Source organism: Mizuhopecten yessoensis, unplaced genomic scaffold (genome assembly GCF_002113885.1).
Source record: "Mizuhopecten yessoensis strain PY_sf001 unplaced genomic scaffold, ASM211388v2 scaffold11101, whole genome shotgun sequence".
NCBI lineage: Eukaryota > Metazoa > Mollusca > Bivalvia > Pectinida > Pectinidae > Mizuhopecten > Mizuhopecten yessoensis.
This window is the reverse complement of record NW_018408880.1, coordinates 1911655-1930104: the sequence shown is the minus strand read 5'-3', so window position 1 is coordinate 1930104 and position 18450 is coordinate 1911655. Positions and strand designations below refer to the sequence as shown.

Sequence of the window (18450 nt, the reverse complement as noted above, 5' to 3'; positions counted from 1 at the left end):
ACGATGAAACATGACCAATTGTTAACAGAGAGAGCATAAACCGTATCTGTTCAATGCCCTGAACCACCCAGGTTCACCTTTGCTACATAATTAATGACCCATAGTTTGATAACAACCGTTACGAACCAATTTTATCGAATATTAACTCCTGCGAATTGATGGAGATAAGACGCCAGCCACCATTAGCAGGCTGTGATAAGCTTAAATATCAGTTCTGTGTAAATGTAACAAACGAAACTAACGTTCATTTCCTGTGTAGATAACTATTGATTAGTCTCTAGAATCGACATACGAAATTTATCAATATTTCAAGCTACATCCAATTACATTATTACTGTCAGCAATATTGGATTACAAGCAATGTGTCCTGAAATCTGCTTAAATCCTGAAAACTGTTTTGCATGATAATTATTCACCGACTGGACCTTTAAGGAAAACTATAGAACAATTGACTGAACTTTACAAAGCTGACACAAAACAACTGAAACTTAACTAAATCAACTCAAAATTTCAAAATATTCAATAAAAATTAGCATATTACAAAAATAGAAATGACGATTAATTAGAAATCACATCAGTTTCACTTTAGGAAAAGAAATTTGATTAAAATTTTGAAAATGTTAAATATCAAATTGCATGATATTTAAGATGCATAGAATAAAGAATCAAAATCATTAGTTTTGTTGCAAAATATGAACTCAAAATTTGGCAAAAATATGTACTTGAGAATTGCTTTAGCAACAAATTAATACATGTATCATTCAGATGAAGGTAAACCACCATCTTTATAACTTTACACTGACAGAGACAACTTTCTAGCTTACCAACCTTGAGATTCTTTTCTCTGACAACTTTCCAGTAGGCAACCTCATATTTTTGAATCCTCACAAATAAATTTCCTCCACAATATATCGACACAACTTCACAATCACGAATCTTATATATACTTATATTGCCCTGAATGTCCCACCATTTCAGAGAGAAATACGGACTCCACTGAACACAAAATGACGATACGCCTCAGATTAAGAAAATTAACTGATCTAAAAATGACACACTTTGAAAAACTTGTTACTTGCTGCATGTGATGTGAAAAATAGCTGAAATGAATCCAACTCACAAATCTTCCAAATTTGTGAGTAACGTGGTCTTAGCCTCAAAACAGCTGTAAGTAATATGTAATCAGTAACTCACAAAACTCTCAGCACATTTACGGAGATCTTAGAATGAAACAACTATTGTAAGAGGCAGACGAGATGAGGATTTGCTCAGACTCCAAATACAAAACATCTACGTGGAATCGCTGATAATCACTGCGACACTGTACGCTTGTACCCTACACACCGACTTCCTACACTGTGACACTGTACGGTCGTACCCTACACACCGACTTCCTACACTGCGGACAGGGAATTACACCTCGTACATGAGTCAATGAAATAAAATCAATTTAAAAACCCAGTCAAACATTCCATACACAAATTAAAGTGCTTCTTCCCAATAGACCTGGCAAGGTGGCACAAAGCTTGGGATAATAAGCGTTGAGTTTTCTATAAAGACAGATGCCCAATTTAACTCTAATACAGAAAACAATAGAACCGTCAGCATGAAGGTTTGATGAAATGACAATGACATTTCAAAATGATTGTCCAATTTTTTTTTTTTCAAAACTTGCCAACATACGCGTGCTAGTGGTATCGTGGTCGATAAGTTTGAATAGATCTTATCCAGTTGTAACGATATGTATTGGAGATCGCCATCTAAGAGGTATATCAATTTTTGATATTTCTACGGTTGATAGGTTCCCTTCAATTTGTAACTACTTTTTAGCATGAAATATGGGAAATGCTTCTAAATTTTGATATCTGCAAATATCCACTTTATATCAAGCTTATGCATACCAGTTAACTCATTCACCCCTGAAATTTCATGATCAACTATTCCAACCTTTAAATTGGAAGAGTTCAAATGTGTCTCCAGGGGTGAATGAGTTAAAGGAACATCATACAGTGTTTTATCAGTTTTATGGTACTAGGTCATCTTGAATTATTTTTCAACTGAAAACATATTTTTTGAACATCAATAAAAGAGGCACAAAACACTGTAACATAATAAACTGTTCTTTGACTTCAGATTTAAAGAAAATTTAAAGTGCACATCTATCTCTTGAACTCCGACAATTGAATATGAGCACATATGCATGGTTTGGTTTGGTTTGGTTTAATTTTGTTTAATGTCCTATTAACAGCTAAGGTAATTTAAGGACGTGCCTCCATGTGTGTAGTGTATGCGTGCTTGCATGTGTGTATGCAGGAGACAGGGTATGTTGGTGTGATCTGATGCTGACTTTATAGTGCGGTCTCACTGAAATACCATGCCGAAGGCATTCCGTCTGGTATCATTATACTGACAACAAGTGAGCCAGTTGTCGCCATTCCCTTACATGCTGAACGTTAAGCAGGGAATAACAACTACCATTTTTAAGGACTTTAGTATGTCTCGGCCTGGAGACAGAACACATTGCCTTCCTCACCTGGGCGAACACTCAACATTAAGGCCAGAAGCTTAAGTGAGGTGTTGCCAAGCAAGGCGCTAAGAAATAAAAGGTAGTTGGAAGTAGAAAGAAAGATAAAGATCCCAAATATTGCAATTGGTGCAGCAGATTTATTTTGGTCCTGCAATCCCCAATTGTGCAGGAGGTTCCCACATTAGTCGCCTCCTACGGTACAAGCAGTGGGTAACAGTGGGTGTATTATTTTTCCGATCCTCCACCTGCAAGGGTGGAGCACATATGACAATTGACCTCAGGCATGACATGTGGAAAACATGTAACCTCTGACCTCAAACCTTAACACAAGTATAAACACAGAGCACCTATAACCTTTGACCTCAGACATTACATACAGAGAACCAATAATCTTTGACCTCTTGACATGACATATAACCTTTGACCACAGACATTACATACAAATCACCCTATAACCTTTGAGTTTGGACATGTGACTCATCGGAAAACAAACTTTGGTGAAACTGATAAAACTATCCAGGCCAAATTATAATTATAAAACCTTTGTTATTTGATGGAGTTAGTTTGTCCACTGAAATGTTTTCTACGATAATTAAATTATTTAGTATTTTCATGCTTCTCGTTTTCAACTAATGTAAACGAATTATAGCTATCTAAACTGAAGGCCCTTTACCACAGTAAACCGGTGGTATCTATACAAGTAAACAGAAGTTCACAGGGACCATTTACACTGGAGTACGAAGGACTAGACATTCAAACAGTCTCATTACCCCATAATCCCCATTTTATCCCTAAAGTCAACACACACTCCGTCAGAGGTCAGGAGGGCTTAAAACATGTGTTCAATAAGTAAATAAATAGGTTTATAAACAACAACACTTAATTTCTGTCTGCAGTTTCAAAGTGGGTAGGAAACTTGTGGTTTAAATTATATGACATATATTTGTATTTCAATGTTGTGTTGACAAAATGTATCAATTTGATCAGCAGGTTTATAAAGCAGGCTACGGTTCTGTATCATGATATATATATCTACAGGTAATCCATGAATGAAAAGGTCGCAACAATGCTGATAAAATCTCAATGAGAGCATCATAATCAGAACAGGTGACATTTAAATGAAGACATGGCAATGATACAGGTAACTTTAAATGCCAGCATCACTATAATAAGATGAACCATTTACTGAAAATATCACAAAATTATATTTACATTTGCACTGCAACCAACTCTATGAACACTACCAGCAGAAATGCCTTTCATTTGAGTATGAAAGCAAAAACATGTGACGTAAAATGTGGTTTACTTATGACGTCATAGATTAACCTTGTTCAATGACAGTCTTGTTGCTTAACTATTGGCGTAAATTTATCTATTGTAGAACTGTTCCGCCAATGTCGTTAACAGGACAAATAAATAAACTAAACAATTGTTCTATAGTAAAAATGTAAATATATGGATTGAACGGCCTTTAATTTTTTATAAATTTCATGCGGTACGAAGGCAAATCAATGACATCCATATTGCATGAAGCCTCCTACCGTTCAATCCCTATATGAGTACCACAGAGTCAGAACATTATACACGCCGCTATCAAATTCCATGTAACATCCATTAACCCCTTCACCCCTATGTAACTGTAGTAGACCCTATACCATGTATTGATCTGGATGGATCAATTATGGTCTACAGTGGTGAAAGAGTTAAGACTCATTGCATAACAAAGTGTAAAACAAAGTGCAATATTTGAAGTTTTTTTGACACATTCATGCAACAAAATGTATTGAGATATTCAAACATTACAAGAACAAATACATTTTTTCTATATAACTTTGAGAAGTCAGACTTCTCTAGTGCAGGTTAATGATATTTCTCTAGACAAAGGCATAAAACAAGGTGCTCCAATTCAGCATTACCTCGTTTTTTAACGTCTATGTAGGGATTGCCTCCCTTTGCCATTCTCGAAATCATATAGAGAGGCGAGTAAATATGAAAAATCCAAAACGACTACCATAAATCTTACATGAGAGGAAACAAATGACAGATTATTTTTATCATATAATACAAAGTAAACTGTATAATTGTGATCTGAAACAAATATTTTGCACTTGGCCGTCTCTGAAACGATGAAAATTGTGTCTGCTTTACAATGAAGTGACATCACATTGATTGTTCCTTTTCGATTGTGATGTCATTTCCGGCGTGACATTATACACGTTACATAAACATAATTTATGTGATGGCTTTATGACACTCACAGTGCATAACACGGTATTCATAGATAAATACTGATCCTGTCATTATCCAGTATAAGCAACATTGAAAACATCTTGGGACATGAATGCTCTCTTGGCCTTGAAACAGGTAAACTGATGACAACTAATCTGTTGAAAACAAGCAAAGGTTGACCTAAAAATAGCAACAGTGACCTTGGCATTGACCTTGGAATCCCAAAATACAAACTCATCTGAGATTTATTCTCAGACTTGACATTTGCCCGAACCTTGATGAAAATTTGTTACAAAAAGAAATCAGAGGAGCTGAGGCAATGGGGAATATGATTACAATTAGTGTTGAAATTACCCCCCCTCGAATTATGCAATCAAACACGTCCATCTGCACAAAATTTATATAAAATTTCTCACACCAAGATAGATATAAATTGTACAATCAATGAGATATCTGTCTCCACAAAAATTATGAGATTCCCACACTGAAATATACATAAATTGTACAATCAGGGAGATATCTCACAGTCGTCACAAACTTATCATGGGATATCATGCGTGTGATCTGTTCTTGCACCTCAAATCGATCACGGGACAATCTTGCACTGTGAACCTATTATTATACGTTTGATTTGTAACTCAAAGAAAATCATAATGTTGTTTAAACCAACTGTAAGATAAGATAGCTATGTTAGTTGATAAGACCTTAACTGTATGATTCGTTCATTCAAATATTTTTAAATTGAAATATAAATGTTTCAACTACCTTGTAATCTGAAAAGAAAATCTTTGAATTTCAACTTAAAGACATTTAAAACAGTAACTGTTTTAGACACAATTTTATTTTATTCTTATTTTTTAAGATAATCTTCTATTTTTGTCTCCCAAGAACATATTTTTATTAAATATTTTCATTAACAGGTCATACTTTCTCGCATTTAAATTTGAGCTAACTCCCCAAAGGGCTTTTACTGCCTGTTAACCCAGATTTTGAAATTCAACATGTTTTAATTTTTCACCATCTAGAATTGTGCAACTGTTTTTCTCAAGGGTTGAAAAATAGGGCATTGGTAGAATTAACTAGAACACTGACAGGTCAGTAAGGGCCCCGTCCTGTGGCAATATATCCCCCATAATCATCAAGAAGCAAGCTGCCCATATAGCTGAGCTTGAAGTTTGACATTTGGGCTTCAAAAAGAATCGCAAGGAAGCAAAATATACATTTTACATGTACTATGATGCGAGTCTTGTTTCCTTCCTCCTCCATATTTGCTGGGCTAACAGAAATGTAAATACCGGTGTAATACTCATTTGTTAGCTTTGATTTGTTTTATTTCACCTTATATACCTCCTACATCAAGAGCCAGGGTCAAAGTCAGAGATACACTTTGTCTTTGACCTTTGGACCCAAATGACCTTGACCATTAACCTAGTGACCCTGAACTTTGGTCAGTTGACTTATTCTTTAATTCCGACCAACTTTGCTTCTTGATATCATAACAAAATGTTCATCGGTGAAAAATACAAAACTTGACCTTGACACTTTGGACCCCTTAACCTGGACCTAAGGTCAGTTGACTCTGTGTTAAGTTCTGAACAACATTGCTTCATAATGTCATAACAAAATGTTCATCAGGGAAAAGGTACAAAATTTAACCATGACCTTTGACCCAATGACCTTGACCTTTAGTCAGTTGACTCCTTGTTTAATTCTGATCAACTTTGCTTCATCATGTCATAACAAAATGTTTATCAGTGAAAAGATGCAAATTTGACCTTGACCTTTGAATCTAATGACCTTGACCTTTGACCTCGACTTTTTACCTCAGTGTGTCTCTTTGTTTAATTCCGAACAACTTTGCGTCATAACGTCATAGCGAAATGTTCACCAGTGAAAAGCTACAAAATTTGACCTTGACCCCTCTACCGAGAACCTTGACCTTTGGTCAGTTGACTCTTTGTTTAATTCTGATCAACTTTGCTTCATGATGTCATAACAAAATGTTCATCAGTGAAAAGATGTAAAATTTGACCTTGACTTTGAACCTAATGACCTTGACCTTTGACCTTGATTTTTTACCTCAATGTGTATTTTTGTGAACTGAACATCTTGACCAAGTTTCATCTACATCGGTCAATAAATACCAAAGTTATCAGCCAGGAACAGAATTTGTGGACAGACAGACAGACAGACAGACAGACAGACAGAGTGATTACTATAGGGCACCCGTATCTCCGATATGGGGCCCTAATAATCTTGCAAAGCCAATCATCTTTTATTAATACATGTATGTTTAATCTTATGGTACATGAATAAAAAAATATCCTTATTGGCAATATTTTATGTTCTCAACATTGGTTAAGGACATATGCTACCTTACAGTTAAGTTCACCTCCTTTCTATAAAGAGTTCCACATGAAGAGGGAACTTAAATATCTTTCTAAAAAATGGCAACTTGATTTTATTATTAAATTATAAACACAACAGAAAAAGACAAAATGACAAATTTATAAGTATTTTTGGTTCCTTAAGTTTTAATTATGTATATTTTTTAGGGAGATAACTCTTACATAAATTAAGGTAGCATAAAGCCTTAAGATGATCTTTCATTGACGACACCGGTGTACTATTTTTCACCATTAAATCTCCACTTATATATACCTACCCTATAATTATACCTGTATATTGATCAGACTTGACAGTCAAAGCCATAAATATTGTACATGATCACTGACCCTGATAAAACCAAGGGAAACAACTCTATCTTATATCATTGTGACCTTCTTTATCACTGGGCCAACCCATTTACCTATCTCGGTCTCATGGAGTGATATATTAATAGCTCATTCAACACAATAAGTGTCGCAGTGATTCTTGCACGATAAAGTCACACCTAGTGTTTACAGTATAACTATAGACATTTAAAGACACTTTGAGCTAATGTCAAATTTACACACTCAGTTCAGCAGAGATCGTGACAGAATTCTAAGTAGAGGTGCCTTTTTATCTCACCAGAAATCACCTACCATTACGATGATTTCACGTTTAGATCTAACGTTGTATCAATACAGGGAATCAACCCCCTTAATCGTTAACATTCAATCAGACAGACTGAGTGACCTGTACTGATGTAAGACTAGGTCCTTAAGTGTATATTAGCATACCTGTACAATTATTATATACACGTATAAAAAAAATGCACAATGCGTGCATCTATCCCATATTCATATATAACTGAAAAAAGAAAAATTACAAGGACCTCAAATGTTTTTTAACAGATTTGTCTCATATTTGTATGGGTAACAAAACAAGGCAATATGTACTTCCAGCAATAAAAGGTCCCCCGGATAACGTGGATCTGATGCCAACTTTATAGTGCTATCCCATTGAAATACCATGCTGAAGGCACCGAGCACAGCATTCTGCCTGGTCACATTATACTGACAACAGGTGAACCAGTTATTGCTATTCCCCTAAATGCTGAATGTTAATATAAGCAGGGAATAATAGAATCTCTCATCCCCTTGGGCATAAGATTGGGGAACTCAACCTGAGGGGGAAGATTCTTAAGTTGCCAAACATGAGGCTGTGCCAAGTGTTTGGCAACTTAAGAATCTTTCCCCGAGGGATGAGATTCCCCCATCTCTACCACAAGGGGATGAGAGATTATATTATTTCCTGCTTAACAAAAGGGGGTGAATGATTTTTTTTTTCTTACCCTGTTTACCCATTGTGTATCATATTAAAAATGTAATGTTAACACCACAGGCTAAATTCAGGGTTGACATGACATTAATGGATTGTTGACATGACGTCATTGTATTGTTGAAGTGAAGTCGTACCATTGTTATGAATAGGGGAATCCCCTCAACCATGGGGTGAGACAAGGAAATCTCACACCGGTAAAATCGCGGTTACATTGACTGTCCAGGGTAAGAGAATAACAAGATTAATAACTACCATTTTGAAGGACTTTGGTATGTCAGTTCTCAACATTTCCTAATATTGACGTCAAATTATCAGATTTACAATGTTGATTTCAAAGTTGCTGGATGTCTTTCACCTGTTCAGTAAGCTGCATGTGAATTCCGGTTCCATGTCACAGGATAGCATAATAGTTCGCTGTTTGGTTAAAAAAAATATGTTAAAAAAAAATTGAAAAAAACTTACGTGGTTTGGGTTTTTCTGACAATGGTTTTGGTGGCATCTCCTGATCGTCTTCCTTCACCGACTCTGAAAAAATCAATCACCATCTTAATAAAACAGAACTGTCCATGTAAAAATATTTCTGATACAAAAGTTAACGTAAGATTGTCATCATGAAAATTCCAGGTTATTTCAGAACATAGAAATCTATTTCTTAAGGAGATTTCAGAATCTGAAATATTGTGTACATCAGATCACGTTAAATTCTTCATTACAAAAATATGATAAATTCAAAGATTTAAAAAGACACTGTTGTAAAAGTACTTACCATTGTAATCGTACTATTTCAATATCTGGCCCTTAACGACCAATGTGAGTACACAGTAACCCTACATTGTAATGGTCCTATCTTTCATTAATTTTATAAAGTATCAATAGGATAATGTTAAAATTAAGTCAACCTTTCTTAATCATTATGACTGAAATTAAATTGTATGTTGTTGTTTTCAAATATATCATCAGCAGATGAAAATCATAAACATACTCAAAATTTCATATCTAAAAAATAAATTTGTGTCAAATATCATTAAACAATTGAACCTCTATAAAACATATTCCATTCTCCAACAGTTTTAACTTTTTTTTTTTAAAGAAATCAATGTAACAATACATATATATATTCACATTTAACTCACCTGAACTTGTTAATTTAAAGACACTTAAATATGTTGAGTCGAAACTACAACATATGAAGTAAAACCAACTCTGTCTTCTGAGATTCACAGATTCAAGATATTCCGAGTATCAACTCAAACCCTGTCCTGCCATTACTGGAAAAGTGAACTGTTACAATCCCTACTGGCCATGGAGAGTGCCACAAAGAACAGGTGCTTTGTAACAAGTACATGTAAGTTTACGATACTTATATCATCCAATAAAAAAGCGGAGATTTGAAATTTGTGAGTTATTAATTTCCTACTTTGTTTCCCAATCCACTCCAAATACAATGAGCTCTGTTCTTTATGAGTCTATATATCTTTCAAATTGTTCCACACGCTACTGTCCTATGCCAATCTACTTAAAATTAAACAGGCGACTTCATGATAAATTTTATCACTCACGAAAAAAAACTTCATTTCCTGTTCCTAAACTGATACCTGGATTACAGTAGTATCCTGGGAACCAACTTGTATGTCTATAAAAATGTCATTTATCTACTGTTTGTCAAACCTTAGATTTTGTTTCAGATCATAGGCTCAGCAAAGAATACCAAGATACCAAGAGACCTTAATACATGTAGTTCATACTTGCCAACTCTCCGTATTTTGGAGGGTGACTTAAATTAAACATTTCCTACAAATGAATCTGAGAAACTTTTCATATACTGCTTTGAGCCAGGTGAGATAATAAAATGAGGGATGTTATTATCTAGGTTTTATTTTGTAGACTCTACAAGAAAATTGGGTCAATTTTATTCCATAAACAAGACATTCATATTTAACTTGAAAATATAAGTGATGATCTACTCTTATGCATGTATAATGAGTTTTAAAAATGCCCTTTGACCTTGTTAAACGAATTTCTCATCCTCTGACCTTGTGAAACAAATTCTTGCCCTCCCACCTTATATTCTTAGACATAGAACAGGTTGAAGTGTATAATTTATTTCTAATTAATCTTTTTTTCATTTCTGAAATGATTTAAAAGAACATCTTCAAATGTAACTAAGATTTTGGGAGATCCATTCCTGCTATCTTTATCAGTAGATTAACATGTATTAAGAAATTATGAAATCAGAGAAAAAATGATGAAGAACTTCAATTTGTTGTATAAACTTGAAAGCAAAACAAAGCCATGGGTATATGTTTTGATTTTAAGCAATGCATGTCTGGTTTAGCAAGTAGAAATATTATCCACGTAAATAATGAAAGAGGATTAATCTTATAAACCAGCATTAATCTCACATCAAAATGTAAACAAACAAAAGTCAAATTGAAAAATACAAATCAAAGAAATGCAATAAATCATTATTTAAATGTGATAGTTCATGCAAAGTCAGTGTTTTCATGCTTTTTCTCAATCCGGTGTAAAAAAAAAATAAAAAAAATTATTCAACAAAATTATAAATGCATGATGTTATCAATTAATAACATGCGGTGAAGTGACATTTTAAACTATTACAATGATATTATCTGTGACTTTCACTGATAAACAAGTGAACTTCTCTACTGATATGTAATGTTTATATATATGTATGAACTAATGCAAGCATTCCAGTTTAATCCAGCATTTTTAAAATTCCAAGTCAGTTAATCGTTGTCCATTGATTTTCATGCTTAATTTTCATAAAAACATTTATATCAATTTCCAATAAAAGGAATTCTTTAAAGAAACAGTTACTGCAACCTTTTCTGGTGTCACACATTTAAGTATCAAGTTGCATACGTAAAATTAACAAGATGCACAAGTAAATTAATTAATAAATTACAGAAGATTTATTAACAAGTTACATATGTTAAGATATAAAATTTTCCCTTTCATGTAAAAGACAGAAAGTCCTCAATTAGACCAGAACTCTTCGCATACATCTGTCAGTTATGTAGCGTTATAATGTCAACAGTTAAAATTCTGAAATGAAATACTGAACTTCAATGATTCTTAGATGTAAAATCAAGCAGAAATGCACAAAATCTTTAAACAAACCCATGCAGTAATCATTTAATTTTCTCATTACATCACATCAGTCAAAAAGCCATGCCATGCAAAATCAAATCAGATATATGTATATCAAGCCTTTCTGTATAATACCTCTAAACGATCGGATATGCAGGTGTAAATTGGAATGTCCTTCACGATCAGGGTCAGAGTTCACTTCCTGTTTAAGTGCACTATGGGAAGAGTCAACAATTGAATGCTGGGTATCTGTGGTTGAGTTGTTTTCCTGACCGTCTTCATTCAATGTGTCGTTTACATCTGTCTCCGTCAAAGATTCAGAATTTTCTGATTCTATCAGGCTTCTTACTTCTGAAACCTCAGAAGTGTTTCGATCCAAATATGCCAAATCAGTTAACTTATGGTCAGTGTCAGATGCATCATGGGTATTGAGATCCAATGACTGACTGTCATCTGATGCATTATGGGTGTTTGATGCAACTGACTCTATGGATCGAAGGTCATTTTCTGTTACAATACTCTCTGATGAAATCTGGGTAATATTTGTAGTATCTTCGGTTTTGTTTAAAACAGCAGAATCTTGAACAATCAAGTCCAAGGTTTCTTTCAAATCAGGATCAGATCTAATGTCTTGGTTTGCATTTTTGGACAAAGAAACTGTACCATGCGAAAGCTTTGAACCGGGGACATTTTGAGATTCTTTCTCCGATGCTTGGTTGTGGGGTGCATTCAGATTCGCAAAGTCAACTGCATTGTTGATAAGCACTAAGTTTTGCTCCAGAGAGGATTTGGATATTGAACGCTGCAGGTCATCTGTCTCTACCACATCATGGGAAACATTTAAATCATTGCCCTGAGGCAGAACATTCAATTGTTTACTTTCTGTGTCCCTGGAAATAGGTTGTCTTTGGTCAGTTTCCTCAAAATCCTCAGATTTCTCGCAGCTCTGTGGGAGCTGTCCGTCTGTTACTTCTAATCTTGCCTGGACAATTTTGTCTGTACTCTCAGTATCTGATCTAATGGTGGACATGAAAGTAAGGACTTCATCTCCAGTATTTTCAAATTCATCTGCATCAGGAAAACTCTTGTTTTTTTGTCCTCCCTCTGCTATTCCTTCTAAACGTGCAAGCTCACTTCCTTTTATTGTTCCTATTTCGATTTTGAGAGAAATACAGAGAAAAATAAAAAAGGATTATATGTGTAAACAATAAATTCAATGATGGCGTAACTTAACTATATAAGTTGCTGTAAATTATCCTTCCTTTAGGACTGTAATATCCAAGGATAAAATACAGAAGTATGGAAACACTAAATAGTAAGAGTTTAAGCAATTCATCTCCATATAGTGCTATTGGTTTCTCTTGGTCAATCATTAATATACCGGTACTTAACTCATTTACCCTTGAAGACACATTTGAACTCTTCCTATTCAAAGGTTGGAATAGTTCATTATAAAATTTCAGGGGTGAATGAGTTAATAAGGTGATCAGTATAATGTACCAGGGGTCAATATGGAGCACATAGCAAGAGAATGGGAAGACGACAGAAAGAAAGAAGACAGGACAGTAAGAAGGCAGACAGAGGAAGAGACAGAAGGTAAAAGGATAAAGAGAGAATAATAGGAATAGGAAGGAAAAGAAAATGCGAGCAGAAGGAAGGTTGAAAAGGAGAAAAAGATGGAGGAACGGATAGAAGAAGGGAGAGTTTAAGGATAAAAGGAAAGCAGGAGGGAGTAAGAGAATGGAGAAGGAAGAAAGAAGAGCAGGGAAGACGATAAGAGAGTCGGGTACTCCCAACTCTTCAAAAGTTTATACTCAACACTGTAGTCTTACACATATGATTAAAGTAGGTTAAATACACTGCTACGTTATACATACTTTTCAAATCTCCCTATATTGGAAGAAGATTTTTGATTTTTCATCCTCTTCAGTATTTTATGTTACTTTATTGTCAAATAAGGGTCACTGTCAGCACTTTTAGACATAAAACATTTGAAAGGCCTAGGTTAGCAAACACAGTTATGTCTTCTGAACTGTAATGAAATTTAATAGACATAATCTGCTGTAAATGTAGACGTCAGATGTAAAAGTAAAACGATGATGGGATTGTTTTTACCTAATAGATAATTAATTTTAAAGTATTATGACAGGTATTCCCTCACATGATGAAGGTCCCCAGGCCCGCCCGTGTACGCTATCATATTAGCCAACAAGAGTGATTATTATAAGGGAAAATGAGATCCACCGTCCCCTAGTGGATGTTCAGTGGAGTTCTGCGTACTCCTGATGATGGATTTCTAAATGGAATTCACTAGTCCAGCCATAAGAGTAATAGAAGTTCAAAGATGAGATGACCAGACAATATCAAATTCCCCATTTGATGTTGTCTGGTCATCTCTTGGCAAATTAAATTTTACATTGTTTCAGCCCACTAGGTGGGCCTTCATCAGAACCGGAGTGATCAATATAAGATGATAATTTCTTTTTCATAAATATTTTAAAATGACGCTCCATTTTACATATCCTTTATTGTAAAATAAAGCTCAGGTGACCTAATAAATGTATTTGAATCGATGCAATTTTCTCAAACTTTTAAGACATTTATGCAAATTAATACCCTATTCATTGATTAACAAAGAGATATTTTTCAAATACTTATTCACGCTATCACTAAATACTTTACCTTGCAACAAGAGATGTATTAGCCATTTATATACATATATCACTCTACTTGTAATCCTGTAAACTTTTTTAGAAGCGGTCAATTTTCTCCTCGACAAACAGTTTGATGATCCTTAAGACAGACAGCAGTTTTGACCACCTGGACTCTTTCAGTGAGTGACCACATCCCAATTTTATTGAATCGTAATTTGTAATATACAAAGCTATAGGGTATAGCCACCTGGTGGGTTCACTACGGAGAATTGCTCGGAAACAATACCCGTCTACAATCTCTCTGTACGCCAATGAAACATGATCCCAGTCATACGATATAGTTTGTTCGATTACAATTGCAGATCGCTGAGGCAGTCGACCGATCTGATCGTATAATTCTGGTTCGAACAGAATATCTAAACCAGAATAAATCATAGGTACATATACACTAACTTATATACATATGTATATACAAAAAAAAAAAATCATAGGGTTTATTACTTTTCAAAGAATTCAGGAATCAAATTCGGGAATCAAATTCGGAAATCTATTAACCTTGTTATTTGTTTATAGGTGGTCTGTAGCAGTTTTCAAGTAAACAAAAACATTAAATGTCTGATTTTATCACGCATGGCATCTGCTTGATTTGATAACTGGTATTTAAAAATATACCCAGTGGCAAGAAATATACTGCTTATAGGAAATTCTAAATCAAGCAATGATCTTTAAATTTAACAATTTAGTAAAGTTTAAACTGGCTGACAAATGAAGATGATATGTCATTTTAAATTGGTGTTGACTATAAATGATATGTGCATTCTCAAGTGAAAAACGTACAAAGGAATTTGTTTTTCAATTAAAAACAAAGTTTAACATTTGATTATTGTTTTTATTATATGTGGCCTTATATAACCCTAAGATTCAGGGCTAATTACTGGTGAACCATTGACTGACTCGTACAGCTGACCTTAATACTCACTGGTGGAAACCTGATTTAGTGGATTACACTTAATATCATGTTTGCTTATTATCACAACGTCTGTTGATATCATATTGCCAAACATATTATTTTTCTCTCTTAATTTGGTAATGTAGCTAGCTTGTTTAACATCATGTGACATATAACATGACCTTCTCTTCATGTCTATCATCGCCAATTGCCAACTGTATAAGTATATATCACACACAGAAAAATTATATGTACAGTTAGATTTCTTTAAATGGTCACACACAGATTTGGTAAGACAGGCATGCAATATACTGTATGCCTAATTTCCATGTATTTAAACTACTTTTTTTTTTTTTTTTAAAGAAAAATTTGTGTTCCAGTTAATATCACATTTCCCTTTATATCATTTTTTTCTAACAAATGATACATGATGTTATGATAAATGCACTTTAATACCTAATTCGGTCAATTCTATCTCATTGCAGATTTCTTAGGCAGAAACTTGCAAACTCACAAGTATGTTGTAAAACTAGAGATACCTTGTTGGACCAACAAAAAATATTACTTTCAATTCTGCAATTAACCCACATTTATATAATCCAAACAGGTTGATTCAAGCTCTTTTAAAATATTGCTTTGAAATTTTATCACAGTTTTTTAATAATCCAAACTTTGACTCACAGCATTTTTGTACAAATCTCTTTCAAATTCCAACTTTGACTCTAAAGTATACACATTTGCACACATTTACCTTGAAGATGGGACACACACAGTATCTGTGTAATCCAAACTGAACATGAATGACTTAAACAAGAATTTGTTATTCACATTATCCAAATGTTGCTTTGACTAGCTGTACTATCATGACCAACGTTCCATCACAAGCCGTATAACTTATCGCAGAGTTTGGAGTGATACGAACTAATCCAACCTAATTACCACGTATGTCATGATTTGGAAAGTGTTCTGGAACATTTTTCATCCAAAAAATATCCATTGTTTATAATTACAAAATCAACACAACAGGAAACAAAAACGATCCTCCACAAGATTCCACGTTTAAAGGATGGTCTACTGAGATTTCATATTATCACAGGATCAGATAGTATCGCTATACACCTTATTTACCGCGGAGAAGATCAACAAAATAATTCATCTAAAAAAAATAATGGTTTCCTAATGTTTAAATGTCCCCAGGACTTAATAAAATCTTAATCCTTTTAGCTACCGGAGTCAAATGTTGATCTGTTTACCACCGAATAGTTTAATGTGTAAACATACAACATTCAAATTGAAACACATTAAACTCAAATAATTTTTAATTTTCTTTTGTGATATCATTCAAAGTTTCCCATAGTGTTACTAATGTCCGAGATGTGTACCCGTTTGAGAGTGAAAATATCAATTTTAACTGCACAATTACTAAACATTCCATTGAAACTAATAATCTTTGTTTTAATTGCTGCCATTTTTTGTTTAATTGAACTCTTAATAAGATCTTGATTAGCTCAAATTACCTATGGAAATTTTAAATCGTTGGCAAGTATGAATTATTTGATCGTCATATTTTTATATAGTGATGTTGTAATTGTACATTTGATTTTATTGAGGTTGAGACTCAATTAAATTATTTAAACTTGAACTTACATTTAAAAAAAAAAATGTTTGTTACAGTTAGGATCCAGTGCTTATATTGAAGAAACTGTCATTATAACTCACAAGACCTATATATTTAAAATGAAATAGCAATGTACGACACTAATCTCTATATATATTTATATATAGATTACTTGAAGTACATAATCTTAATTGATTCACACTAATTAATCAGGGCAACCACATTATACCTCCAACAATGACAGTTGATAAAATCAATTACAATATATCTAGATATATGAACACAATCACGCTGTTTAAGTATGGTTAGCTTTGCAACCAGTATGCAATTCTTTTTTTGAGAACATTTTCATAAATATTGAAATAATTTAAAGAAAATATATATAAAAAAAAAATTGTCACAATAAAAATAAGCTAAAAATATCTATAGTGGGCCATTGTTGTAGTCACTACCCTCCTCCATGACAAAATTATTCAATCACTACACCATTCAGCAAGGGATTTTATTTTCAAGATCAAAAATAAATAATGTTTTAGATAAAAATGTAATTATTGATGATTTGAACATGAAAAAATATCTGATTTTCATTTAAATATATTTCAATTAAAAATAATTGTAAAGATAAAAATGTAATTATGAATGATGCAAAGATACAAAATATCTCATTAATTTTTCTGCAGACAGTGTCTATAAGGGATCTACCAGCGTGGTGTTTGATAAAAATAAACATAAAAGATGTAACATTAAGATAGAGTGAAATACTAAAATACGTCTGTTATCCTATTTTTTATTATCATTTTAAAGTACATTGACATAAAAGAAATAATAATAGGAACTACATACTACAATATATGTATATAAAATAGGAGATAAACTTTTTCTAAGTAGGCATTAGTTAGCATTGATTAAATTTTAACTAATATGTCTCTACTAAGTCAGTGACTAATTCATAACCCCCCTTCCCCCCATCATCCATATACATAATAATTGCCAAAAATAAAGTAAATAGAAAGGTACATTTATTTGAAGTAATGGCAATGTATGTTCATAGAAGGTCCTTAAAATTCTTTTATAAGCATCAATATGGGCATAATATGTAAAGTGGAATGAACACGACTTTGCTAAGGGGCATAACTCCCATTAAAACAGCTGTATCAAAAAATGAACTAATGAAAAATAAATGAAAGTACATACACAACTTTAAAATTGCATGATTTCTGAAAATTCAGATGAAAACTGTAAGAGCATATGTCCTTGCTATTCATTTTGTAAAAAAGGGCCATAACTCCTATAAAAATAGTTGAAAAAAATGTAAGCAACTGTACAAAACTTTTAACTCATTCACCCCTGAAATTTCATAATGAACTATTCCAACCTTTGAATTGGAAGAGTTCAAATGTGTATTCAGGGGTGAATGAGTTAAAGTATGGTAATCACACTAGGGCATTTTCATTAAATTCAAATGAAAACTATAGGATGAGTTGTTCATACAAGATTCTGCCTACGGATAGACAGAGAATCTGATTCCAATATGTACTCTTCTCCTCTCCCTTCCCCCTAAACTTCAATGTGAGGTGAAAAAAGGCAATCAATGTTTGCCTCATTTGTAGACATCCTACGTAGCTCAACTCACTTAATTATTTTATAACAAAAT

The 18450-nt window shown here is 33.5% G+C and overlaps 1 protein-coding gene across 4 annotated transcripts in view; it reads right to left on the bottom strand.

Annotated features, from left to right (window-relative positions):
• Positions 1–18450, bottom strand: part of LOC110465814 — a 113930-nt gene that overhangs the window by 36003 nt on the left and 59477 nt on the right. For 3 of the 4 annotated variants that reach the window (XM_021521913.1, XM_021521912.1, XM_021521914.1), the window contains exon 14: positions 8927–8989. In XM_021521913.1, coding sequence (XP_021377588.1) covers positions 8927–8989 — 63 coding nt within the window. Of the gene's footprint in view, positions 1–8926; positions 8990–11710; positions 13150–18450 lie in introns of those variants that run through there. The other variant, XM_021521916.1, reaches the window with a different exon arrangement.